The sequence below is a fragment of the Vipera ursinii genome (genome assembly GCF_947247035.1).
Source record: "Vipera ursinii genome assembly, chromosome: Z".
NCBI classification, from domain to species: Eukaryota; Metazoa; Chordata; class Lepidosauria; order Squamata; family Viperidae; genus Vipera; species Vipera ursinii.
The window spans coordinates 3,373,421-3,399,280 of NC_139517.1; the positions used below are offsets into that span (position 1 = coordinate 3,373,421).

The window sequence follows — 25,860 nt, forward strand, 5'->3', positions numbered from 1 at the left end:
CGTGTTTCGTTCTTGTGGCTATTTCACGCTTTTCAAGATCCAGGCGGTGAAATTGGTGATCTGGGGTTAGTTTAATTCTGGCTAAGGGTTGTCCAGCTTTGCTGGCCAAGAATGTGGGGCACGTTTTGTGTGTGTGTGTGGGGGGGGGGTGGGGGTGGGTGGGCTCTGCAGCTGACACCAATTGTGCCTGGGTCTGTAAAAAGCCTCTCCCAATATTTGCACCGGGTCCCCGTTGCCTACAACCCTGCCCGGAATATGTTTTTGCATGTGCAGATGTCTTAGATTTTGTGTGTGCGGTTGTGATGTGTGCGTGCGTGCGTGTGCAGCCTTCTTCTGCTGACTGAGCGTGAATTCCTGCTCCTCTTTTTTTTTTTTTTTTGCAGCTTGTGTTTGGGTTGGGGGAGCCCTGTTGTTGTGGGGTTGTTGTTGTTTTTTAAAAAAAAGCCCACCCGTTTCGAGCGCCCGATACACGCGTGTGCTCACGCGCATGTGTGTGTGATCTTTCTCGAGTGATGTCAACCTGCTTGGTGTGGCGGACACGAGCTTCGATCGTGGTCCTTGTTTACAAAAGGGCCTGTGTGTGTGTGTGTGTGTGTGTGTGTACAGGAAGGTGGGGACGGGGGGGGGGCGCGTCTGTCTCCCTTAGGAGGCAACGTTTGTGAGTTGTTTTCGGTCTCGGCTTGTTAAGAACAGAAGTGAATCTTGGCTTCCTCCATTTCTCCTGTGCTTCTTAATTTCTCTCCCTTCCTCTCTCCCCTGTTTTGCCCCCTTCGTGGATGATAACCTGAGTTCTACTAGCCATAATGGCGTTTTAGGGTTTCTCAGCCTTGGCAATTTTAAGAACTGTGGACTTCCAATCCCTCTTTCTTTCTTTCTTTCTTTCTTTCTTTCTTTCTTTCTTTCTTTCTTTCTTTCTTTCTTTCTTTCTTTCTTTCTCTCTCTCTCTCTCTCTCTCTCTCTCTCTCTCTGTTCCTCCCTCCTTTCTAACCCCCCTCTCTCTCTTTCTTTCTTTCTTTTTCTTTCTCTCCCTCTCCCTCCCATCCTCCTGCCTCTCCCTCCCTCCCTTTCTTTCTTTCTTTCTTTCTTTCTTTCTTTCTTTCTTTCTTTCTTTCTTTCTTTCTTTCTTTCTTTCCCTCTCTCTGTTCCTCCCTCCTTTCCAACCCCCTCTCTCTCTTTCTTTCTTTCTTTTTCTTTCTCTCCCTCTCCCTCCCATCCTCCTGCCTCTCCCTCCCTCCCTCCCTCTCTTTCTTTCTTTCTTTCTTTCTTCCTTCCTTCCTTCCTTCCTTCCTTCCTTTCTTTCTTCTTTCTTTTCTTCCCCCCTCCTGTCCTCTTTCTTTCTCTTTCTTTCTCTTTCTGTCTTTCTGTCTTTCTTTTTCTCTTTCTTTCTTTCTTTCTTTCTTTCTTTCTTTCTTTCTTTCTTTCTTTCTCTTTCTTTCTTTCTTTCTTTCTTTCTTTCTTTCTTCTTTCTTTTCTTCCCACCCTCCTGTCCTCTTTCTTTTTCTTTCTTTCTTTCTTTCCCTCCCTCTCTCCCTCCCTCCCCCCCCCTCTTTGCAATGCTCACTTGAATGTCTCCCTAATCCCTATGTCTCTTGATGCAGGGTGTTTTCTACTTTTTTGTACCACCGGGTGTTCCTCCTCACCAACTCTACTGCCTTTCCACCGCTCAGAAGAGGTTGACCAATTGTGAGCAAAGTCTAGATTGCTTCTGATGGGCCCTGGGGAGGAAAACCGCAGGATCCATTTTTCTGTCTGAGGCAGAGTTTTTGTGGCCCCTGAATTCCAGAACCTCCGTTCACGGATGTCCTCCTAAGACCGAAGAGAAGACCTCATGGAAGCTTAGTTGAGGACTTTGAAGTTCCCTCAGCCACCATGAATGGAGTATCACCGTGACTTCATGGCCAGCTGTAACTGGGGATCCACCTTCTGGTTCTCTGCTGTCAATAAGTCACCACTGATCATTCCAGATTTCTCAACCAAAGAGTTTAGGTCTACGCCTTCTTTGCAGTCCTGTGTCTATCCTGAACTTGTGAAATGGAAGGTAGTCACCAATTGGTTGTCTCTTGCTGCTGAAGAACGAGAAGACTCACCAAAATGAAGTTCTTGTAGGAACTAGCATGTATGGTCCTCACCAAAAAAACACACCCAACTGGCTGTCCCTAGGTTCTACAGATCTACCAGATTCCTCCACAGACCTCAGAAAATCCATGTCTTCTGATATTCCAGGTGTCCAACTCTTCTCCAATTCCGTGCACCTCCAATTAGAATCTTGAGGAACATCAACAGATAACTCCTGGACTATTGCTTGGTTTGTACTTGGAAGACTTTTGTGTTTGTGTGTGTGTGTGTGTGTGTGTGTGTGTGTGATAAACTACAAAGAGCAGCAATCTGTGCTGAGAAGATTCCACAGGATTGTGCCCGGACAGCAACACTGTTGTTTTTTTCCAAAACAAATTTTTTGCACTTTCACGCCTGTTTTTCTAAACTTTAATATAATCCCCCAACTCTGCTGCATGTTCGTGAGGGCTAAATGTCGGACTCACCCTACCGCTAGTTTCTTCTGGCTTCTTCAGTCCACGGAGGACCTCAGACGCTGCCAAAGAGTCTTCTGGATTCCTTCTTGGTGCTCCGTACTTGGTGTCCAAGGAGAGTAAAACAAGCCGGCATTAGCAAATTGGAATTGCAGTTCACCCGAAGCGGCGTCTTCTGGCTATAGAGACGGTGAACGGCTGCCAGATCGATGTCTGGCTATCCAGAAGGAGCCATGGAGGGCTGAAGCCGGTCTAGGTGGAGCCCAGCCATGTAGAAGCGACTCTGACGGGCAGCAGGGATGCGCACGGGGACTCGGAGGTAACTGCAGCCCGACTGACCGGGGAGAAACATTACATGAATGTCCAACGGAGGCAGATTTGAGTTTGATGATGGAGGCTGCTATGTCGGCGACTGGGAAGAGGGCCGGGCACATGGCTACGGGGTGTGCACAGGCCCAGGCGCCCAGGGGGAGTACAGCGGGCGTTGGAGTCGCGGTTTTGAATCTCTGGGCGTCTACACGTGGCCCAGCGGAAATACCTACCAGGGTTTCTGGAGTCAAGGCAAGCGCAGCGGCCTGGGCACCGAGCAGAAGAGCAAGTGGAGTTATAAGGGGGAGTGGTGCCACGGGCTAAAAGGCCATCTCGGCATCTGGGAAAGCCACTCGGGAGTCGTCTACGAAGGCATGTGGCGTGAGGGTCTTCAGGATGGCTACGGGATGGAGACCTACGCAGATGGAGGTGAGCCAGGAGAACTCGTCAAGAAGGGGTTGGGGGCTGGTCCGTTGTTTCTTCGTGGCCCGGTGGTCCTGATTTCATATTCCTCATCCGATTGTCTCTGTCCACCTGGCCCGTCACGTCGTGTCCCTGTCTGGTTAAGATGGATAATTTGCACCTTTGTTGTCATTTTTTTTTAACTGTGGGGAACAGCGGCCCTCGTGAAAAATGAGATTCTGTTGCCTGCTCTCAAAATACACAGCACCCAAGTAGATATGCTACATCCGTGCGTTGGCATATACCTGCACCCTTACCTATAGATAACCTATAAATGTTAATCACTGTCCATCTTGAATACGTAGCGGATGGAGAAAGCCTGAGAGTTCAGAAGGTTGATGTTATATGGAACACATCCGGACGTTCTGCTTTGGATATCGCAAAGCCCCCTGCCACAAGGTAACAAGGAAAACTGGTTGTGAAGGGATGTGTAGTGTCCCAGATAAACCCGTGGACCTTGCTCGAGCAACGCTTATGTGCTATGTCCTGGAGAGAAGTTCTCCACAAGTCTGTTGAGGGCCAGCTAGAGAAGACTTTAGTTCTTTCCATCTCTCCACACACTTTTCGTAAACTGTTGCTTCATCTCTTCATCTAGATCAGGGGTAGGCAACCTCGGCTCTTTTATGACTCGTGGACTTCAACTCCCAGAATTCCTGAGCCAGCGTGGCTCAGCTTGGAAACCTCTCCCTTTCCCCTCAGCGTGGCTGGCTCAGGAATTCTGGGAGTTGAAGTCCACAAGTCATAAAAGAGCCAAGTTTGCCTACCCCTGATCTAGATGTTCCTCAAGCGGGCCATCTGATAGTGTTGGTAGTGATCGTGGTGGCGATGGTTGTGGTGGCAGTGGTTATGGCGTTGGTTGTGGCGGTGTGTTTGTGGTGGCGATGGTTATGGTGACGATGGTTATGGTGGCGATGGCTGTGGTGGTGATGGTTGTGGTGATCCTGGTGGCGATGGCTGTGATGGCAATGGTTGTGGTGGCGATGGTTGTGATCGTGGTGGTAATGGTTGTAGTGGCAGTGGTTGTGGTTGTGGTGTGGCGGTGGTTATGGTTGTGGTGATTCTGGTGGCGATGGCTGTGGTGCCGATGGTTGTGACTGTGGAGGTTGTGGTTGTGGCAGTTGGAGTGGCAATGTTTGTGGTGATGGTGATTGTGGTGGCAATGGTTGTGGTGGCAATGGTTGTGGGAATGGTTGTGGTGGTTGTGGTGGCGATGGTTGTGGTTGTGATGGTTGTGGTGGCGATGGTTGTGGTTGTGATGGTTGTGGTGGCGATTGTTGTGGTTTTGGTGGTTGTGGTGGTGATGTGGTCCAATAAAGTTGGTCAGATTTCCTCATATACTTTCATACATCGTTGTTTCATTCTTTCATCTAGATGTTCCTCTAGAAGACTATCTGCCCCAAGATAATGGGTGGAGGAGGTGGTGATGATGATCATGGTGATGATGGTGGTGGTGGTGGTTCTTTCCACTTCTCTCTCACACCATTGCACACCATTGCTTTATTTCTTCATCTGGATGTTCTTCTAGAACACCATCTGTGTGTCCCAACATGATGGCAGTGGTGATGGAGAATAGAATAGAAATGGAAATAGAAATAATAGAAATAGACTAGACTAGACTAGACTAGACTAGACTAGACTAGACTAGACCTTGGAGGTCTTCTAGTCCAACCCCATGCTCAGGCAGGAAACCCTATATCATTTCAGACAAATGGTTGTCCAATCTCTTCTTAAAAACTTCCTGTGTTGGAGCACTCATAACTTCTGGTGGCCAATCGTTCCACTAGTTAATTGTCCTCAGTGTCAGGAAGTTTCTCCTTAGTTCTAGGTTGCTTCTCTCATTGGTTAGTTTCCATCCATTGTTTCTTGTCCTGCCTTCAGGCGCTTTGGAGAATAGCTTGACTGCCTCTTCTTTGGGGTAGCCCCTGAGATACTGGAACACTTCAATCATGTCACCCTAAGTCCTTTTTTTCATTCAACTCAGCATACCCAGTTCCAGCAACTGTTCTTCATAGGTTTCAGCCTCCGGTCCCCTAATCATCTTTGTTGCTCTTCTCTTCACTCTTTCTAGAGTTTCAACATCTTTTTTTAATATCGTGGTGGCCAAAACTGGATGCCGTATTCCACGGGTGGCTTTACCCAGGCCTTGTAAAGCGGTATTACCACCTCACCTGATCTCGATTCTATCCCTCTGTTAAGGCAGCCTATTTTGGACCCCTCTTGTCCAAGCGATGTTGAATGTCCTTCGCCTACCTTGGTTGACATCTCCTTTTGCTCCACTCTAGGTACTTACCAAGGCCAGTGGCAGTCCGGCAAGCGTCATGGATACGGAGTGCGCCAGAGTGTCCCATACCAACAAGCCGCCCTGGTGCGCTCCCCACACCGGACCTCTCTGGAGTCTCTCCACAGTGAGGCCGATCCTAACGTGCCTGTGGTTCCTCTCCCTCCTCCTCCGCTGCCTCCTCCGCCACTCCCTGGGGACAGCCCTGCCTCAGGATCCAGAGGCGGCTTTGTCTTAGCGTTCCCTGGAGATCCAGACTTCCCCAAGGGCACCAAGAAGAAAAGTGGAGGCTTCTTCCGGCGTTCCTTGCTCCTGAGCGGGCTACGAGTGCGGAGGGCCGAGTCGAAAGCCTCTCTGGGCAGCAAGCGGGGCTCTCTCAAGAGCGAGGCGGGGGTCAGTTCGGCAGGAAGCGAGGCCACCACCCTCAGCTACGCTGAGACCGAACCTCCTGAGCTGGCTTCAACTCTGACCATTGAAGGTTCTTCCACTGAGGTCTACGCGGGGGAATGGCGGGCCGACCGGCGCAGCGGCTACGGTGTCAGTCGCCGCTCCAACGGGCTGCGGTACGAGGGCGAGTGGTTGGGGAACCGGAGACACGGGTATGGGCGCACCACCTACCCCGACGGTTCCAAAGAAGAAGGGAAGTACAAGCTCAACCGGCTGGTGAGCGGGAAGGTGAAGAACCTCATTCCGCTTCGACGGAGCAAAGTCAAAGAGAAAGTGGACCGAGCCGTCGAGGTGGCCCGGAGAGCAGTCAGCATGGCTCGTCAGAAGCAAGAGTTAGCCATCACCAGGTAAGCGGGGGAACTGGGGGTGGTGGGTGGGTGGGGACAGGACAGAGGATAGCACATTCCTACAACCTTTCCATTGATGGTTTCACTCAACGGTTGACATGGGAGAAGGTTGACTTGCCTTGAAAGAATCCTCAAATTGCGGGTGGACAACGACTGAATTGCTGAGATGTCCTCACTGAAATCTGTGAACATCAGAAGATGTTCTTCTTCCACGGTCTGGACCAGGGGTGTCCAACCTTGGCAACATTAAGACTTGTGGACTTCAACTTCCAGAAATCCCCAGCCAGCATATTCATTGTGGCCCCGCTTACTCTCTTATAATCCCTTCCTCTTCAATCTCCCCGCTTTAAGAGATAGGAGAAAAACAAACAAACAGGCAAGGCTGGCTGGCTGGGAAATTCTGGAAGTTGAAGTCCACAAGTCTTAACGTTGCCAAGGTTGGACACCCTTGGTTCTAGAACTAAAATGAGCTTTACGTGAGGGGCAGCATTTCTAACATTTTACCCCAAGGCTTTTGTGAGTTTTATTCCCAGCTTCTACCTCGGCCTAAGATCGGTTCGTTGGGAAACACGTTCCTAGATTTATTCTGATTTTTTAAAAAAACGTATTTTTTTTATAGAGAGGAGGCAGGATTGCAGTTGGTCAAGAGGAGAATTTCTTCCCTCACAGCAGGAGCCATTTTAAAAAGAGGCGGAATAACAATTCTCTTTCTGGTATTTTGAGTCCCACACAGACTTTAGCATGTAAAAATCCATCACAATCAGGCGTCCCGGATGGAAAATTCGTTATAAAAATAATCTCTGGCTGGTGGGAAGGGATTAAAAAGCTTGTTGTTGTTGTTTTTGTTGCTGCTGCTGCTGTTGTCGGGTGTGCATTAGGTGTATAGACTTTGGCTCCCGCCCTCAAAATAAAGGGAGATGAGATGAACTGAGGTAATTTTCTAAGGCTGTCTGTCCATCTTTTTTTTCCCCTCTCTTTTTTCCCACCTGCATTTTCTTTCGTTTTTGTCCTTCTCCTGCTCTGCCTCTTTTTTCCTCATCTATCAAATCCCCTTTTCCCTTTTATTTCTATGTTCCTTTCTTTTTAAAATATTCCCTTTTCTAGCCCTCTTCTAGCTGTTTTCTTTCCCCTTCTCTTCCTGCTCCCTGCGCAGGCCTCTCTCTTTCTCTCCCTCTCTCTTTCACTCTTTCTTCCTCTCTCTTTCTCCCTCTCTTCTTCTCCTTTTCTCTCTCTTTCTCCCTCTTTCTCCCTTGCTCTCTTCTTCCTCTCTTTCTTTCTCTTTCTCTCCTTTTCTCCCTCTTTCTTCCTCGCTCTCTTTCTCCCTCTGTTTCTTTCTCTTTCTCTCTCTCTCTCACCCTTTCTTGGTGTAAAGCTGTAGGTCAGTGTGTGTGTGTGTGTGTGTGTGTGTGTCTGTCTGTCTGTGTCTGTGTCTGTGTGTGTGTGCAGGCGCGCAGGCGCGTATTTGTGTGTGTGTGTGTGTGTAAAAAAGGCCGCTCTTGGTGTAGGCTGCCCAGTCTCCTAGGCAACAGGAGGACAGGCGAGGCGATTGGCTAACAGCTGCCATGGCAACAGCCGCAGCATCCTACGGGCATGGACCAGGGAGGGGAGGGGAGCGAGGGAGGGAGGGAGGGAGGCGGAGCCGTCCAGGGGGAGAAGAGACAGGAATGGGGCTGATCGAGAAATGTTGTCGTGTCACACACACATACACACACACACACACACACAAATAGAAACACACACAAGGGTGGGGGAGAAGAGCTGAGAGGCATGGAAACAAGAGGAGCAGATAGTGAAGAGGAGGAGCTGTGTGCATAAACAGACCGGGATCAAGGTTGCGTGGGTGAAGGCAAACCAGGTGTTGTGTGGGTGGTATTTGTGTATAGTGGGGGATGAATTGCAAGGAGGCAAGCACACTTTTGGGGAGGGGGGGGTTGCATCCAAGCAGAGCTTACACACACACACACACACACACACACCATTGCAGCAATAATTCCTTTTTCATTTCTTTCTTTTCGGGATCAAAGGCAATTTTGTAATCTGTCCGGGTTAAAATGGCAACTGGGCCTTTTTTTTTCTTTCTTCAAAAGGCAACTGGACTTCCTCGGTTTTTCCTTGAAGAGCTTTCGCTTCTCATCCAAGAAGCTTCCTCAGTTCTGCCGGAATGGGGGAGGATGGAAGGATTTCTGCAGGTGACCCCCGCCCCTCCCCGCCTTGCAACAGTTCGTTTAGCGACCGTTCAAAGTGACGTCAGCACCGGGGGGGGAAAAAATGAGCGTTTTTCACACTCTGTGACCGTTGCGCCATCCCCCAGGGTCCCGTGGTAAAAAGTCAGATGCTTGGCAATTGACTCATATTTACGACGGTTGCAGGGGTCCTGCGATCACCTCGGGCAACCTTCTAACAAGCAAAACTCCACAGGGGAGCCAGATTCACGTTAACAGTCATGACGCTAACTGAACAATGGTGAGGATTCACTTAATGACTGTTACAAGAAAGGCCTTCGTAAAGTGGGGCAAAACTTGCTTAACACATGTCTCGCTGAGCATCAGAAAGTTTGGGCTTAATTGTGGTCGTAAGCTGAGGACTACCTGTATTCCTTTGCAGTCATCTGGTCGTTAGGACTCTCTCTGAGAATCGTTGAGGCCACCTGGAGATTTATCTGCATGCCCTCTGGGTCATCTGAATCAGGGTGCAAATGGGTGTGGAACTTTTTTGGGAAAGTGCTGAAAGGGCCGCATTGTAAACAACGGGGCTGGTGGTGTCATAACAACGCCTCTCTCGTAGGTGACCCCTCTTGTAAACCCCTCTCTCCACACAGGTGACCCCTCTTGTAAACCCCTCTCTCCTCTTTACCACACGGTCCTTTTCAGCAGTTCCAAGAAGGCTCCACACCCACTTGCCCTCTGATTCAGATGACCCTGAAGGCCCGGATAAACCTCCGAGTGGCCTCAACGATTCTCAGAGGGAGTACTAACGACCAGGTGACTGCAAAGAAGAATATAAATCCTTCCCTCCTCCGCCATTCGGTCCGAACGGAAGAAGCTTCTTGGACCAGCTGTATTCTTTTGCAGTCATCTGGCCGTTAGGACTCTCTCTGAGAGTCGTTGAGGCCACCTGGAGGTTTATCTGCGTGCCCTTGTGTGTCATCTGAATCAGGGCGCAAATGGGTGTGGAACTTTTTGTGGAGACTGCTGAAAGGGCCGCGTTGTGAACAAGGAGAGAGGTGGTGTCGTATCCCTCCCCCTCTGTTGAGAGAGGACTGTTCGGTCTTAACGTAGATGGCCGCTTTCGAACCCCTCTCTCAACGGGGCTGGTGGTGTCATAACAACGCCTCTCTCCTCTTTACAACGCGGTCCTTTCAGCAGTTCCAAGAAGGCGCCACGCTCATTTGCCCTCTTGATTCGGGTGATCCTGAGGGCAGAGATAAACCTCCAGTGGCTTCAAGAGTTCTCAGGGAGAGTACTAACCACCAGGTGATCACAAAGGAATATAAATCCTTCCATCCTCCACCATTCGGTCAGAACCGAAGAAGCTTCTTGGACTGGCTGTATTCTTTTGCAGTCATCTGGTCGTTAATACTCCCTCGGAGAGTCGTTGAGGCCACCTGGAGGTTTATCTGTGTGCCCTCAGGGTCATCTGAATCAGGGCGCAAATGGGTGCGGAACTTTTTTTGGAGACTGCTGAAAGGGCCGCGTTGTGAACAGGAGATGACGGCGAAGGGATATAAATCCTTTCATCCTCCTCCACTCAGTTAGAAACTGAAGAAGCTCCTTGGCTGAGAAGCGAAAGCTCTTCAAGGATCACGTGATCAAAATTCAGGCACTCGGCAGCTGACTCATATTTACGACGGGTGCAGCATCTCGGGGTCACCTGATTCCCCCTTTTGCGACCTTCTGACAAGCAAAGTCAACGGGGGAAGCCAGATTTGCTTAACAGCCTTGTTGTTAACGACTGCGGCAAGAAAAGTGGCAAAATGGGGCAAAAAGGGTGCGACGTTAAGCGAGGTTTCGCTTAACAAATGTGTTGCTTAGCAACAGAAATGTTGGGCTCAGTTGTGGTCGTAAGTTGAGGACTCCTTGTTTAGTTCCACCATGGATGTTGTAGACGTACCTCAAATACTGAGCTAGACCCCCCCCCCAAAACACAGTGTGTAGCAACTGAATATATTCTGACCATTGCGATGACACTTCCGTCTTTTATTTTTGTGACGTCTTCACAACTGAAAGCGGTTTTTCTATATTGGTCTGATAGAAGAGTCACCCAGCGTTCAAAGACATTTGTTTGACAGGTTGTAAAAGGGGCCCATTTTACCTCACACGCCTCTTTAAACACTGACAGAACGGTCCTCGAATTATAACAGTTCGTTTAGCGACCGTTCAAAGTTACAGCAACAGCAGAAATAGGGACTTAACGGCCGTTTTCACACTTACGACCGTCACAGTGTCCTCATGGTCACGTGATCACAATTCAGGTGCTGGGCAGCTGACTCATACGACGATTGCAGCCTCCCGGGGTGACGTGATCCCCTTTTGCGACCTCCTGACAATCAAAAACCAACGGGGAAGTCAGATTCACTTAGCAAGCTGGTTACCAATTTAAACAGCTGCAGTGATTCCCTTAAAAAAACGTGGCAAGAAAAGTCGTTAAATGGGGCAAAACTCCCTTAACAAAGTTCTCATTTAATGACGTAAACGTTGGGCTCATTGGTGGCCGTAAGCCCAGGACCACCTAGATTCACTTAACAACCGCGTTTCAGACTTAAGAACTGCAGTAAAGTGGAGCAAAGCTCAGTTAACAAATGTCTCACTTAGCAACGATTTTGGCCTCAGTTGGGGTCGTAAGTTGAGGACTTACCTGTATGTAGTACGAAAAAGATGTTAGATACCCCAAGGTTAATCATCCACGCATCTCGCTCCTTCTTGTAAAGTTGGTGCTTCAAAGCTTGCAAAAAAAAAAAAAGGGTGTGTGTGTGTGGAATAAACAGCATAGCAAGAAAAAACAGCATATAATGAAATAAAAAAGAAATTCACGTTGCTTAGAGAACCGATAATTAAAGCTGTAAGGTGCTAAAACAGCTGGATCGGGTTCAAGAGAATGAGTTGGGGAAGGCTGAGGCACTGTCTTAAGAAAAACAAGGTTTCCACATTTTATTACAAGCAGTCCTTGACTTACGATCACCACAAATCTGTCGCTAAGTGAGACCGTTGTTAAGTGAGTTTTGCCCCTTTTACGACCTTCCCTGCCACAGGGGTTTAAGCGAATCCCTGCGGTTGTGAAGTTAGTCACAGGGTCGTGAAATGAATCCAGCTTGTCAGAAGGTCACAAAAGGGAAATGCCACGACCCCCCAGGGACACTGCGACCGTCCTAAATATGAGCCAGTTGCCAAGAGGCCGAAGTTGGGTCACGTGAGGCTGCGACGGTCAGAAGTGTGTGAAACGGTACCCTTTTTTCAATGCCGTCATAACTCTGAACGGTCATTAAATGAACTGTTGTAAATCGGGGACGGTCAACATTTTATGTTTTTGTTGATTAATTCAAATTATATGCTGCCCACTTCACTAGCCTGAGCGACTCGGTCTTGTTTTTAACAAAAATAAAAAATAAAACAGACTTGATATATGTCTAGAATAAGCTTTTCTCCCATGGGTAATCGATAAACAAGGAGGCAATTTTTAAAACGTTTTTGAGGGTGAGGGAAGGAATAAAGGAGAGCGGCAATGAGCAACTTATTTGTAGCACCAAAATATGATGATCACAAAGTCTTTCCTGGTGTGTATGTGTGTGTAAGAGACAGAGAGAGAGTAGATAGATAGATAGATAGATAGATAGATAGATAGATAGATAGATAGATAGATAGATAGATAGATAGACAGACAGACAGACAGATAGATAGATAGATAGATGATATAGAGAGAGATGATAGAGAGATAGAGAGAGAGAGACATGATAGATATGATATAGAGAAAGATGATAGAGATGATAGATAGATAGAGATAGAGAAGATAGATAGAGATAGAGATGATAGATAGATAGACGGAGAGACGAATTGGTTGTCTAAGGATTAAAGAAATTAAGACTTTATTTTGATTAAATAAAGCATTAAGCTTTAAAATGGTCGCAAAAGGGGATCACGTGACCCCGGGACACTGCGACCGTCATAAATATGAGCCAGGTGCCAAGCGTCTGAATTTTGATCAAATGACCATTGGGATGCCGCAACGATCGTAAGTGTGCAAAACGGTTATAAGTCCTTTTTTTTTTTAGTTGCCGTTGTAACTTTGAACCGTCACTAAATGAAATGTTGCAGATCGAGGACTAACCTGTACACTAGCCGGGAGCAATTCTGCAATTTACAATATCTCGAGATCTCGTACAGCTAGTCCTTGACTTACAACTGTTTCACTTAGTGATCGTTCAAATGTCACTGAAAAAGTCACTTAGAACCTATTTTCCACACTTAGAACCGTTGCTTGGCAACTGACTCATATTTATGATGGTTGCCGTGTCCCAGGAGGCTCATGTGATCCCTTTTTGTGACCTTCGGACAAGCAAAGTTGATGGCAGAAGCCCAATTCATTTAACAACCATGTTCCTAACTTAACAATTGCAGTGATTCACTTAGCAACAGTGGCAGAAAAGGTCGTAAAATTGGGGGTGGCCCACTTAATAACTGCCTTGCTTAGCAACCGAAGTTCTGATTCCCAATTGTGGCCGCTAAGTTGAGGTCTTTTGCCAAAATTCAGTGCTGTGAGTCCCAGGGACCCATCTTAGAAAAAAAATGAACTCTCTTCCCTTGCCTTAAAAATATATAGGCCACAAAAAGGGGAGGCCATGTTGGCTGGGGAATTCTGGGAGTTGAAGTCCACATGTCTTAAAGATGCCCAGTGGACCTTTCTGTTCCCCTCCATCTCCACATTTCTGTGCTTCTGTGAATTAGCCTGGGTTCCCATGATCTGCTAAACTCAAAACACAATTAACAATGCGTTAATTCAGACATAATGCGGTATGGACATAACGTGGTAACCAATAAACCATCTTAAGTCTCATTAAGGTGGTAGAACAAGCTAAGATAACGGCCTGGTATTTCACCCAAAGTGACCCCAGCTTATTATATATATTTTTTGGCTTAATCTCTGGTTCCTAGAGTCACATTTTGCATAATAAAAAGATTATGCAAAGTTTCTTAAGAAGGTTTGTTCTCCACAAACATTCCCTACATCTGTCTGTCAAACAGACCAAATGACCAATTCTTTTTTTTTCTTTTTTTCTTTTATTTGTTTATTTGTGTATCAAGAAAACATTAAGTCCATAGCGGTTTACATCACATTGCGAGGAGGAAATAAGGTTGTCCCGTTACATATAAGAAAGCAACCACCAAGAAAGGAAAAATTATTGCATATAACAAGTAATAAAGTTCAATTAATAGCTCTTTTTGACATCCAATTGTACCATTGACTCCAAGACAAATAATAATCTGTGTCCCCTCGTCCCCTTAACATCATAGTGAGCCGATCTGATTCCGCACAGTTCACTATTTTCTGAATTACTATTTGGTCAGGTGGGCTAACATCCATCTTCCAATATTGGGCCCACGCCAATCTTGCAGGCGTGGTTATATGTAACAACAGGTACCACGCAGTTCTGTTTATATTTCGTGGTCTTATCCCCAATAAAAATACCTCAGGACACAATTGTATATGGTATCCCAACATCTCACTTAGCCATTTCTGAATATTCTTCCAGAAATTCATAGCCTCTCGACAGGTCCACCATTGGTGGAAATATGTGCCTTCTTTGACACCACATTTCCAACAAATTGGGGATGTTCCCAGAAACATTTTGGCGAGCCTGGCCGGCGCAAATGACCAATTCTTAAGAGGCCGAGATGTTTGGAAAAATAACCATCCAATTGAAAAAGAAATATAGAAGTTGAGGTGGCAGGTCCTCAACTTACGACCACCATTGAGCCCAAAATGTATGTTGTTAAGTGAGAGGTATGTTAAGTGAGTTTACCTCATTTTACAAACTTTCTTACTGCCGTTGTGAGGTGAATCACTGCAGTGGTTAAGTTAGCAACGGTCATAAGTCGCTTTTTTCAGTGCCGCTGCAACTTTGAACGGTCCCTAAACGAACCGTTGTAAGTGGAGGACTAGCTGAAATTAAATTACATGCAGATAGTCCTCAACGTAGGACTCAACATTTCTGTGGCTAAGCAAAGCAGTGGTTAAGCGAGCCTTGCCTCTTTTTACGACCATTTTTTTTTGTCACACTTGTTAAGTGAATCATTGCGGCTGTTAAGCGAATCACACGGTTGCTAAGTGAATTCAGCTTTCCCCATTGACTTTCCTCGTGAGGGAAGCTTCCAACTGGGAATCATATGACCCAAAACAGGGCAACCGTCCTAAGTACCAGCCAAGTGCCTGGATTTTGATCACATGACCATGGGCTTGCTGCAACGGTCATAAGTGTGGGACACACTCTTGTGACCGTTGTAACTTGAATGGTCACTAAAGAACGGTTATAAGTCAAGGACTACCCATATCTCAGCTTTTTGCCCAAAGCCACCAGGAATTCTAGTTTCCCAGGTGTCGCTGGAAACTCCTTTTCAAAATCCTGTCGTCCAATGGATTGGGTTAAAAATGTTAAATAAACAAAAACAGTTGACAAGACCAGCAAAATGGAATTATGGAACATGGAAATATTTTTCCAAATTTTCCACTATTTGGGGTGCGGGTTCTCCATCCATTTATACCGGGATGAATGGCCAAAGTTGGAACAGATGCAGATTGTTAGATCGATCCCAAACTTGGTTGAACGGCGACTTTGGCTCCTGTTGTTTGCAACGAAATTGTGACTTGAATCCATAACGTGTTCTGAGAACTAAACAAAAGGGCTCAGGAGCTCCAGAATCTGAAGCTGAGGACCAGACTCAAAGCTTGAGGAGCAAAGGTTGTGGAGGCAACGTTGGCTAGGAGGCTTCTACGGTAGCCAAGGTGGCCAGCATTGACCATCTTGGCGTGATTCTTTCAACATCATGGCGGGCCACCTTAGGAGAAGACTCTTTAAAAAGGACCTTGTTTCCCCCGTTGACCCAAATTTTTCTCCACCTCAGAGCTGCAGATGCTCGTCTGAAGGCGGCCGCTGCCCTCGGGGCAGCTGAAAAGGCTGTGGAAGCTTCTCGGTTGGCCAAGATTTTGGCTCAAGAATTACAGCCCATTCTAGCTGATTCAGGTGAGGTGGTTGCATGACGATGAAGTCTTCTCTCTGGAAGTAAAGACGTTCTTACTTCCTTCAAAATTCAGCCCTGGAGAATGGGGGGTGGGGGTGGGTCATTTGGGGCGGGGGTGGTGGTGAAGATCCAAGGAATCAATGGGTTTTCGGCGCAAGGTCCCATCTCCTGAAACATGACACGTAACTCTGCTCCCTTCTCAAAGGGTCCACAAGTCTCAACCCAATGGTACATTTCTGGGATCAATAATTTGAAATGTTACAGGGTTTCCTGTTTGAGCAGGGGGTTGGACTAGAAGACCTCGAAGGTCCCTTCCAACTCTGTTATTCTATTATTTCTCCTCCTCCTCCTCCTCCTCCTCCTCCTCCTCTTTAAGAAGAGACTGGACAACCATTTGTCTGAAATGGTAGAGTTTCCTGCCTGAACAGGGGGTTGGACTAGAAGACCTCCACAGTCGCTTCCAACGCTGTTATTCTGTTATAATGTGCCATGTATATTACATTAATGTTGCTGTAGAACAGTCTTTTTTCAACCTTGGTGACTTTAAGGTGTGCGCACTTCAACTCCCAGAATTCCCAAAGCTGGCGGGGGAATTCTGGGAGCTGAAGTCCACCCATCTGAAAGTGACTTAAGGTTGAAAAAGACTGCTGTGGGAATCTCACTTAAAAGGGTGTTATAATAAATAAACCAGATCGCTCCTATTACATACCTTGCTCTGTTCTTTAAAATCCCAAGTGGACATGTAGCTGCAGGAGTACCTCGGTACTCAACTGCTTTGAAGCAGATCTGGTGCTCAACAAAGGTTGCCGTGAAAATCTTGCCCTGGTATTCATCGTTTGTTTGGTACTCAACGCACACGCTAGAACGTTTGGGTGTCGTGACTCACTACATTTTTCCTTATGGGAAAAATTTATTTTTGTAATCATTGTTTTTGGTACTCACCGCAGCTCCCAGAACCAATTAACAACGAGCACCGAGGTGCCACTGTACTTTTTTTTCCTGCAATCCAGAACAGGAGAGGGTGATATCAAAGCGATTTCCACCACCAATCTTTCTTGAACCCAGAACTTTTTTTTACACCTATCCCTTCTTTCTTTAACTGCCAGTCCCTTCTCCTTCCCCAGAGCCGCGGGGCCGGTTAGATTCGGAAGGCACCGACACCGATTTCCACGAATACGACAGTCCTCATGTCTACGAGAACGGCATCACCCCTTCAGACGTTACCCCGGATCCGAGCTTACCGCCGAGTTACCCTCCCACTCCGCTGCAACCCTGGCGGGGGGATCCTCGGCGGACTTGGCCTCCCTTGGAGAACGGGGGTCCTCGCCAGCACTTCCCTGAGAGCTCGGATGTGGAGGAGGAGTGGGGTTCGCGGGGTAGTTTCCCGTCTCGGACACCACGGCTCGTTCCCAAAGGGTTGTGGGAAGGCGAGGAGGAACAGGGGCAGCTGAGCAGCTATGAAGCTGAGGAAGAAGATTACGAGAGGGTCCCTCAGCACCCTCAGCTGAGCAGCCCAGCTAGCGGCAGCTCGGGCAGCCTCCGAGAAGAGGAGGAGGAAGAGGAGGAAGAAGGGAACGCTTCTAAGACTTATCCCGGGGAGAACAAGGACGATACAGCGCCCTTGGGAATTCCGGTTGATGCAGAACTGAAGAACAAGGAGCCGTGCAGGTCTTCTCTTCTGCTGGAGGGACCAGAGAGTCTACAAGCAGTCCAAAGGGGGAGACAGGTAAGACATTTTAAGGACACCTTAGATGGACATTAGAGCTGAGCTGAGTACAGTTTGGGATAACATTGGCAAGTTTAGGCGTGTGACTCCATTTAGCCCTAAAGCACCATGCCCGATGCCCTAGATCTGAGCTAAATGTCCAAGACCGTCATCTTCAGAGCAGAAGACGGTGGTCTTCGACATCATCCAAGGAAAGGAAGAAGATCTAAGGATGCTGGAGGCAAAAGTGGCTGCAGCAGTGGCCAACAAAGTCAACATTGATCCACCATCATGAGATTCTGCATTGATCATATATAGTGGTGGCCACCATATGGTGGTGACCACCCTCTTGGGTATTTTTTTGACCTGTTTTTTTGACCATCAAGAAAGCAAAACCTTTGACCTGTTTTCAGGTTCTCTCCCATGCCCCATTCCCACGACAGGGAAACAGATCCAAGTAGATGGAAACTAACCAAGCAGAGAAGCAACCTGGAATTAAGGAGAAATTTCTTAACAGTGAGAACAATCAACCAGTGGAACAACTTGTCTTCTGGAGTTGTGGGTGCTCCATCACTGGGGGTTTTTAAGAAGAGCTTGGAGAACCATTTGTCTGGAATGCTATAGGCCAGTCTCCTGCTTGAGCAGAGGGTTGGACTAGAAGACCTCCAAGGTCCCTTCCAACTAGGTTCTTCTGCTAGGTGAGCTCTTGAATTTTCTGAAATGTAGCAAGCATTCTTGGGAGTTTGAGCCCTACATGGAAAGAGAGTTTGAGTTTAGGGAAATTCTGGTAAATATCTATTGTCATCTTAATATGTTGGGCTAACTCCCGTCCCTCCTGGCCAGGGATGATGGGCATTGAAGTCCCATCTCGGGAGAAGACACAAAACACCGTCCACGCCAACTTGGCTTTTACATAAAATGGTTTCCGTCTTTTATACCTTTGGTGAAAGCTGAGATTGGAGGTAGCTTTTAATAAGTGAATCCTAAATACTGTGGGGAAACTGAACCTGTTGGATTTCTGCCTGTCAGATCAATGTTAAAAGCACAGGGAGTTTTGTCTGGGCCCACAGAATGTGCTTCAGTCAGTCAGGGGTTTACTGACTTGTGTCTCAGTGTTGTAAGGAATCAGCCAACGGCTGTTTATTCAGTAAACCACAATAACAAATCACAGCTTGTGGTGTGGTGTGGTGCGGTTTATCCCCTGTTTAAAAGACAGCAAAATTATTTTTAATATGTAATTATTAGAAATCATGCTTCATCACTTTGTGAAACCATAACCTGTTTTGCCGAGTGGTGGGTTTTGCATAGGCCTTATTGTAACTTGTAAACCATGGTTTGTGGCTTAGCATTACGGGTGAAACCTAACCACGGTATAGTGAGATGTGTAAATCGTGCTTTACGGCACTAAGACGTTAAATGAGTTTTAAGCTTTCTTTCGCTCCTGAGGATCAGCAATTTTTGAGGCAAATTGAGGAGGTTGAGGCCGGGCATTAAAAAAAAAAATTCAAAATGGCTGCCACAACTACATCGACAATAATGGGTGAAGCTGGAACGTTCAAGTGCCAAAAGTGCTTTTTTTTCTTTCCCCCAATGGCCACTGGACTTTCCTGGTTTTTTTTTCCTTGAAAACATTTCTCTTCTCTCCTAGAACTGAACTGAAGAAGCTTCTTGGAGGAGAAGCAAAACGTTTTCAAAGAAAAAACCCTAAGAAATCCAGTTGCCTTTGGGAAAAAAAGCACCACAAATGGGTGATTGAGAATCTCCACAGACAGGGGAAATTCAAGGCTCGCTCAGACTTTGGAAAGGTTTCTTCTTCTTCTTCTTCTTCTTCTTCTTCTTCTTCTTCTTCTTCTTCTTCTTCTTCTTCTTCTTCTTCTTCTTCTTCTTCTTCTTCTTCTTCTTCTTCTTCTTCTTCTTCTTCTTCTTCTTCTTCTTCTGACAAATAAGAAAACACAGTTCGTCCCCAACTTACGGCACTTCACTTAGTGACTGTTTGGAGTTACAGTGAAAAAAGGGACCGATGAGCGTTTTTCACACGACCCGTTGAGGCCTCCCCATGATCACGTGATTTACATTCAGACGCTTAATAACCGACTCACATTTATGACACTTGTTGCAGCGTCCCGGGGTGTGTGTCACGTGAATCCCTTTTGCATCCGGATTCACTTAACAACCGCGTTAGTAATTTCACAACCGCCATGATTATTCACTTAACAAACTTAGTGAGGAAAGTGGTAAAACGGGGGGGGGGGAACTCACTTCATAAATTTCTCACAGAGCGACATAAATTTTGGGCTCAATCGTGGTCGTAAATCGAGGACTCCCTGTATCTGCCATGCCACCCTCAATCTGCTCAATGTAGTAATCCCTTTTCTGAGTTTGCCGGATCGACAGAGGTGGAAATTCACCAAATAATCCAGATTGATTTTACCATCCAGTTCAAAATTGTGCCTACCTTGCAGGCGTGGTTTTGTTTTTTTTCCTAAACATGAGTGGAAACTACAGGTTGTCCTCAACTTACGAACCATTCGTATTCCTCGTTTTATGACAGCTTGCTGAGTGACCGTTCAAACGGCACTGGAAAATGTGACGTCGGACCGTTTTTCGCAGTTACGGCCTTTGCAGCATGCCCGGGATCACGTGATCAAAATTCAAGACGCTTGGCAACCGATTCGTACTTGTGACGGTCGCAGCGTCCTGGGGGGTGTTGTCACGTGATCCCCCTTTTGCGACCTTCCGACAAGCAAAGTCAATGGGGAAGCCGGATTCGCTTAGCGACCGAGTTACTTGCAGTCGTGAGTCGAGGAATGACCTGTACTCATAAAGTTATGAGGGCCCCCCCTGAAAAAAGTGACTTTTGACACGGTCTCACTCACAACCAGGACAGAGCCCCCGCGTGGTGCAATTGTGATTTGCCCACTTGGCCACACACTTGTTTAACAACGGGGTCAGCCACATCCTCTGGGGCCAAGTCCTCGCCCGTTATGACCTTCCCAGCCGGCTTCCGACAAGCCGAATCAATATGGGAGCGGGCAGGGAAAGCCGCGGAGGGCGACCACGTGGCGTCCCGCTTCACGAACGGTGAATTTTTCCATTCCCAGTTGCGGTCGTTAAGCTGAGGACTTCCCATAAGCAGCCCGTTTTCGGCTGAACCACAATCGGGATTGGTCGGGGAAAAAAGCTGTAGGTTTTGCAACCCCGCCCCCCCCCCCCCAGCCAGCCATCATTGCCAGAAGCATCTCCACACCCCCACCCAAGAGAATATAGACACCCCCTCCACTCCGCTAACACAATCCCCGCAGCCTGAAGCATCTCAGGTCAGTTTTTGTGCGATGCACACAGTTTGTTGCCATCCGCAACAACTCCCAACAAAATTGTCTGCTTTTCCCATAGGGCGCCCACCCACCTGCTCTCCCTGCATTCTGGACTAACATCCCCCCCCTCCCACGGCTTTACACAACCGGCGAGGGGAGAACCCCCAAACCCTTTTTCTAAACCACCCCCAATTCTCTCATAAGACAAACCGCCCCCCTCCCCAAGTTGGATTTGCAAGTATATCCCTGCCTGGTGGCAAACAAACCACGGCTTGTCCCTCTTCCTGGAACGGTGGCTGGCGTATCTCAGTCCCCCCACCCCCCCGTAAAACACCCCTTTACTACTACCACCCCCTCCTCCCTCTTTCCCCCCCCAAGCCCACATGTTTTATTTTCTTTTTTTTAATGTATTTTAATCCCCCCCCTTCCTTCTGCTGCTGGAATACAGCTGGGAATAGGAAGCAGGCAGGAGGGAGGGAGGGAGAGAGGGAGGGGGGGTTGGGAAGAAACCAAACCCCCAGCATCCACAGGGGATTGGCTAGCCGCCTTCCTCCCGTTGCTAAGCAACCGCATCATCTCTCTCTCTCTCCAGCAACAGCATCCTCGTTGGTCCCGCCTCCTTCACTGCAGCATTGGGCTGGCTCTGCTAGTTGGTCGGTCAACAGAACCGCAGTGGGGGGTGCTGGGAAGGGCTGGCGGCGGGGGGGGGGGGCTGGAGAACTGCAGGTCATCAATAATCCAGCAGTTCTGCTTTCGAGGGGGGGCGGGGACCCACAGTCGGAATCGTGGGAGAGCATCGGGATCAGCGTAGGCTAGGCCACAAATCATATCCAGGCGCTCGCTTGGCAGATGTGCCAAGGACAGCATTATCCCCGGGCTGTGGCTGCCAAGTGCCACATGGGCACCGAGGAGACCTGGGTATTTAGGGGGGGGGGAAATGTCTCTTCCTCCTCCTCCTCCTCCTCGCCTCTGTATCCCATATATTATCCGTCCGCCCGCCCCGTCGGCTGTGACCGCACGTAGCAAGACAGAATGCTGGCTCAGGCAGAATTTTCCCCACTGTTGGACAATAGTACAGCCTGCACACTTGAAAAGTACAGGAGTAGCACGCTCTGCAAGGTGGCGGTGGGTGGGGGGAGGTCCTCCTCCTCCTCCTCCCTTTTTAAGAAGGGATTGGAGAACCATTTGTCTTGAGCAGGGAGTTGAACTGGAAGACCTCCAGGGTCCCTCCTAACTCTGTTGTTCTGTTCGTCTTCCTCCTCCTCCTCCTCCTCCTCCTCCTCCTTTTAAAGAAGAGATTGGAGTACCATTTGCCTGAAATGGTACAGGGTCTCCTGCTTTACAGGGGGTTGGTCTAGAAGACCTCCAAGGTCCCTTTCAACTCTGCTATTTCTCCTCTTTTTAAAGAAGAGAATGGGCAACCATTTGTCTGAAATGGCATAGGGTCTCCGGCTTGAGCAGGGGGATGGACTAGAAGACCTCCAAGGTCCCTTCACACCTCTGTTTTCCTGTTCCTTCTCCACCTCACCTCTGCCTCTCCTTCCTTCCTTCCTTCCTTCCTTCCTTCCTTCCTTCCTTCCTTCCTTTCTTCCTTCCTTCCTTCCTTCCTTCCTTCCAATCATCCAGTAATTCGGGTAAAGCAAAAGAGCGTTTGTCAAGGGGAGGATGAAGCCTTTTTATAGGGTAAAGAAACAAATGATGCAGACGTTCACACAGGTCTAGGTCAGTAAGGAAATGATCAAACCATAAAATGCAGGCATGGCTTGTGAAATTTGAACACTTGATTCTGAAAAAGCTCCAGTGTTGGAGCGCCCACAACTTCTGGTTAATAGTTCTCACTGTCAAGAAATTTCTCCTTAATTCCAGGTTGCTTCTTTCTTTCTTTCTTTCTTTCTTTCTTTCTTTCTTTCTTTCTTTCTTTCTTTCTTTCTTTCTTTCTTTCTTTCTTTCTTCTTTCTTTCTTATCTTTTATCTTTTTCTCTTCTTTCTTTCTTCATCCTCCTTTTTTCTCTTTCTTTCCTTTCTTTCCTTCTTTCTTTCTTTCTTTTCTTTCTTCATCCTCTTTCTTTTTTCTCTTTCCTTCCTTCCTTCCTTCCTTTCTTCCTTCCTTCCTTCCTTCCTTCCTTCCTTCTTTTCTTTCTTTCTCTTTCTTCTTTCTTTCTTATCTTTTTTCTTTTTCTCTTCTTTCTTTCTTTCTTTCTCTTTCTTCTTTCTTTCTTATCTTTTTTCTTTTTCTTTTCTTTCTTTCTTTCTTTTTCTTCTTTCTTATCTTCTTTCTTTTTCTCTTCTTTCTTTCTTCATCCTCCTTTTTCTCTTTCTTTCCTTTCCTTCCTTCTTTCTTTCTTTCTTTTCTTTCTTCATCCTCTTTCTTTTTTCTTTTTCTCTTCTTTCTTTCTTTCTTTCTCTTTCTTCTTTCTTTCTTATCTTTTTTCTTTTTCTCTTCTTTCTTTCTTTCTTTCTCTTTCTTCTTTCTTTCTTATCTTTTTTCTTTTTCTTTTCTTTCTTTCTTTCTTTCTTTTTCTTCTTTCTTATCTTTTTTCTTTTTCTCTTCTTTCTTTCTTTCTCTTCTTTCTTTCTTATCTTTTCTTTTTCTTCTTTCTTTCTTTCTTTCTTTCTTTCTTTCTTTCTTTCTTTCGTTGGAAAAGAGCTGGAAGGGGCCTTGGAGGTCTTCTACTCCAACCCCCTGCTCAAGCAGGAGACCCTTTCCCCAAGGGACAGACTTATGGGTTACATGACCCTTTTCCTGCCTAGGTTTGCATCTTTCGTAAAAGGTGGAGGTCTATTGGAGGATTTGCAAAACAGCTCCCTACTACAAGGTTGATGAAGAAGCAACGGATAGCAACAGAAAAGGCCTTGGCTAGGTTTTCTTAAAGTAGAAAGAGAGGCTGGCATGTTAAAAGTACTTATACAGCTTGACCTCGACGTTATGACCACAACGGAGCCCAAAGTTTCCGTGGCGAAGTGAGACGGTTGTTAAATGAGTCAGTTGCCCACTGCCTGAATTTTGATCACATGAGGGTGGGGGCACGCTGCCGTGGTCCCGTGCTTGAAAAACGGTCATAAATCGCTCTTTTCCAAACGGCCGTAACTCCGAACAGTCATCAAACGGACATGGAGGACTATCCGTGTCATTTTTTAAAATGTTAAATAAGGAATTTGAGGCAATCCCCCTTTTCATAGGGTGTGTGGGGGTGTGTGTGTGGGGGGGTGTGCGTGGGTCTTCTCAAACATGATAGATTAAGAGAATCAAGGCAACAGCCCAGTTACAGCATCGTTCCCCCCAATGGGTGCCTGGCCAGAGAGGCTGGTGGGGCTGGTGGGGTTTGGTTCGAGATACTTCCAGGACCCCCAGTTTGAGAATGGGGTGGGTGGGAAGGAAATGGCTGAGATCCAAATCTGAGATCCAAATCTCGGTTCTGAGATGGAGCCGTTTGGTAGAAATCCAAGGACATCGAGAAAGACGATTAAGGAGCCGGAGGCGAAAAGATACAAAGAACCAGGGCTTTTTTTGTCATAGAACGCTCAGAACGGAGTTCCGGCACCTTTTTGGGATGGAACCTTGTAGGGTAGGCAAGGCGGGTTGTATGACATGGGTGAGTTCCGGCACCTTTTTCTTTTACAAAAAAAGCTCTGCAAAGAACGGTTGCTGGAATTGGGTTTGGCCAGTCTAGAGAAAAGAAGAACTTTGGCGGCGGGGGGGGGGAAAAACACATGATAGCAGAAATCCAGTATTTAATTTATTTTAATTCCATTTATATCCCGCCCTTCTCCGAAGACTCAGGGCGGCTTACAATTTAAGCACAAACCAATGTGCTTAGCAATAGCCTTCATTCTATGCCTGCTTATTAGGGCTTTCATACACCCCCCAAGCGGCATTATTACAAAGTCAGCTTAATTTGAAGGCTCATCAAGGAGAGAAGCAACCTGGAACTGAGGAGAAACTTCCTAACAGGGAGGATGATGAACCAGTGGAACTCCTTGCCTCCAGAAGTGGCGAATGCTCCAACACTGGAAGTTTTTTTTAAGAAGAGATTGCACGGGCCATTTGTCAGAAAGGGCACAGGGTCTTCTGCTTGAGCCAAGGGGGTTGGCCTAGATGACCTCCGAGGTCCCTTCCAATTTTGTTCCTTCTGTTATTCCTCCTCTTTTTAAAGAAGATAATGGGCAGCCACTGGTCTGAAATGGCATAGGTCGGATCCGCTGCCTGAGCAAGGGGGTTGGACTAGAAGACCTCCAAGGTCCCTTCTGACTCTGTTATTCCTCCTCTTCCTCCTCCTCCTCCTCCTTTTTAAGAAGAGACTGGACAACAACCCCTTGTCTGGAATGGCATGGGGTCTCCTGCCTGAGCAGGGGGTTGGACTAGAAGACCTCCAAGGTCCCTTCCGACTCTTGTTATTCCGGCATTATCCGAGCCTCCTGGGCCGTTACAGCTTCTACATCTAATTTCCATCCCTCCCGGCTCCAACCTAATTCTGATTATTATTATTTTTTCCCCTTCTCTTTTCTTGCAGGGGTCTCACTGGCTGGTCGTGGCGGCTGTCCTGTTAGTGGACGTGAGTCTGGCTTACCTGTTCTCTCTCCTCCTGGCTTGAGATGGGGTGATGGAGGCAGGAGCGCCCCTTTGACCCCCATTTCCTCCTCCTCCTCCTCCTCCTCCTCTCTCCGCCCCCAAAGAAGTTTGATAACAACCTCTGATCTCTGCCTCTCTTCTCCCACCCACCCCCCAACCGCTTCCCCCCCACCCCACCTACGTCTTTTTTCACATGTCTTTACTCACCCCAGCTGGGACTCCCTCTGGCTGCCTCTTAACTATAAACTTTCTAGATCGTTTACATATAAAGGGCTTCTCTTTCTACTGGCGATTTTCATTGAGTTCCTTCCTCTATGCTCCTGTCACCCGCCCCCCCCAAATAACGAGCATCTCCTTTTTTCCTGCTTTATTCATGTGTGTGTGTGTGTGTGTGTGTGTATATAAATATATATATATATATATATATATATATATATATATATATATATATATATATATATATATATACACACACACACATATACACACACACACACTTATATATGTATATTCATCCAGCCCCCCTTCCCTTTTTCCCCTTCATTCTTGGATCTGTTGGCCACCGAATGGTTCAATTCACTTTAAAAAAAAAGGCACCGGAGTAAAAAAAAAATTGAGCCAAAGTCATAGGAGAATTCCCTCCCCCCCCCCGGAGAATTAAATATTAAAA

At 47.1% G+C, this 25,860-nt stretch overlaps 1 protein-coding gene and 1 long non-coding RNA gene across 4 annotated transcripts in view; one reads left to right on the forward strand and one right to left on the reverse strand.

Annotated features, from left to right (window-relative positions):
• LOC310649446 overlaps positions 1-25,860 on the reverse strand; it is a 313,283-nt gene that overhangs the window by 20,430 nt on the left and 266,993 nt on the right. The window lies entirely within an intron of this gene.
• JPH4 (junctophilin 4) lies at positions 2,516-25,475 on the forward strand. Of its 3 annotated transcripts, none has more exons than XM_083377674.1 (5): positions 2,516-3,266; positions 5,582-6,371; positions 15,485-15,603; positions 16,726-17,327; positions 25,132-25,475. In XM_083377674.1, the coding sequence occupies exons 1-5, from the start codon at positions 2,888-2,890 to the stop codon at positions 25,210-25,212; spliced, it is 1,971 nt and encodes a 656-aa protein (XP_083233800.1). In that variant the 5' UTR covers positions 2,516-2,887; the 3' UTR covers positions 25,213-25,475. The 3 variants fall into 3 exon arrangements, with proteins under 3 accessions (XP_083233800.1, XP_083233802.1, XP_083233801.1); XM_083377675.1 differs by lacking the exon at positions 2,516-3,266 and adding an exon at positions 3,603-3,698; XM_083377676.1 differs by lacking the exons at positions 15,485-15,603; positions 16,726-17,327; positions 25,132-25,475 and adding an exon at positions 6,991-7,137.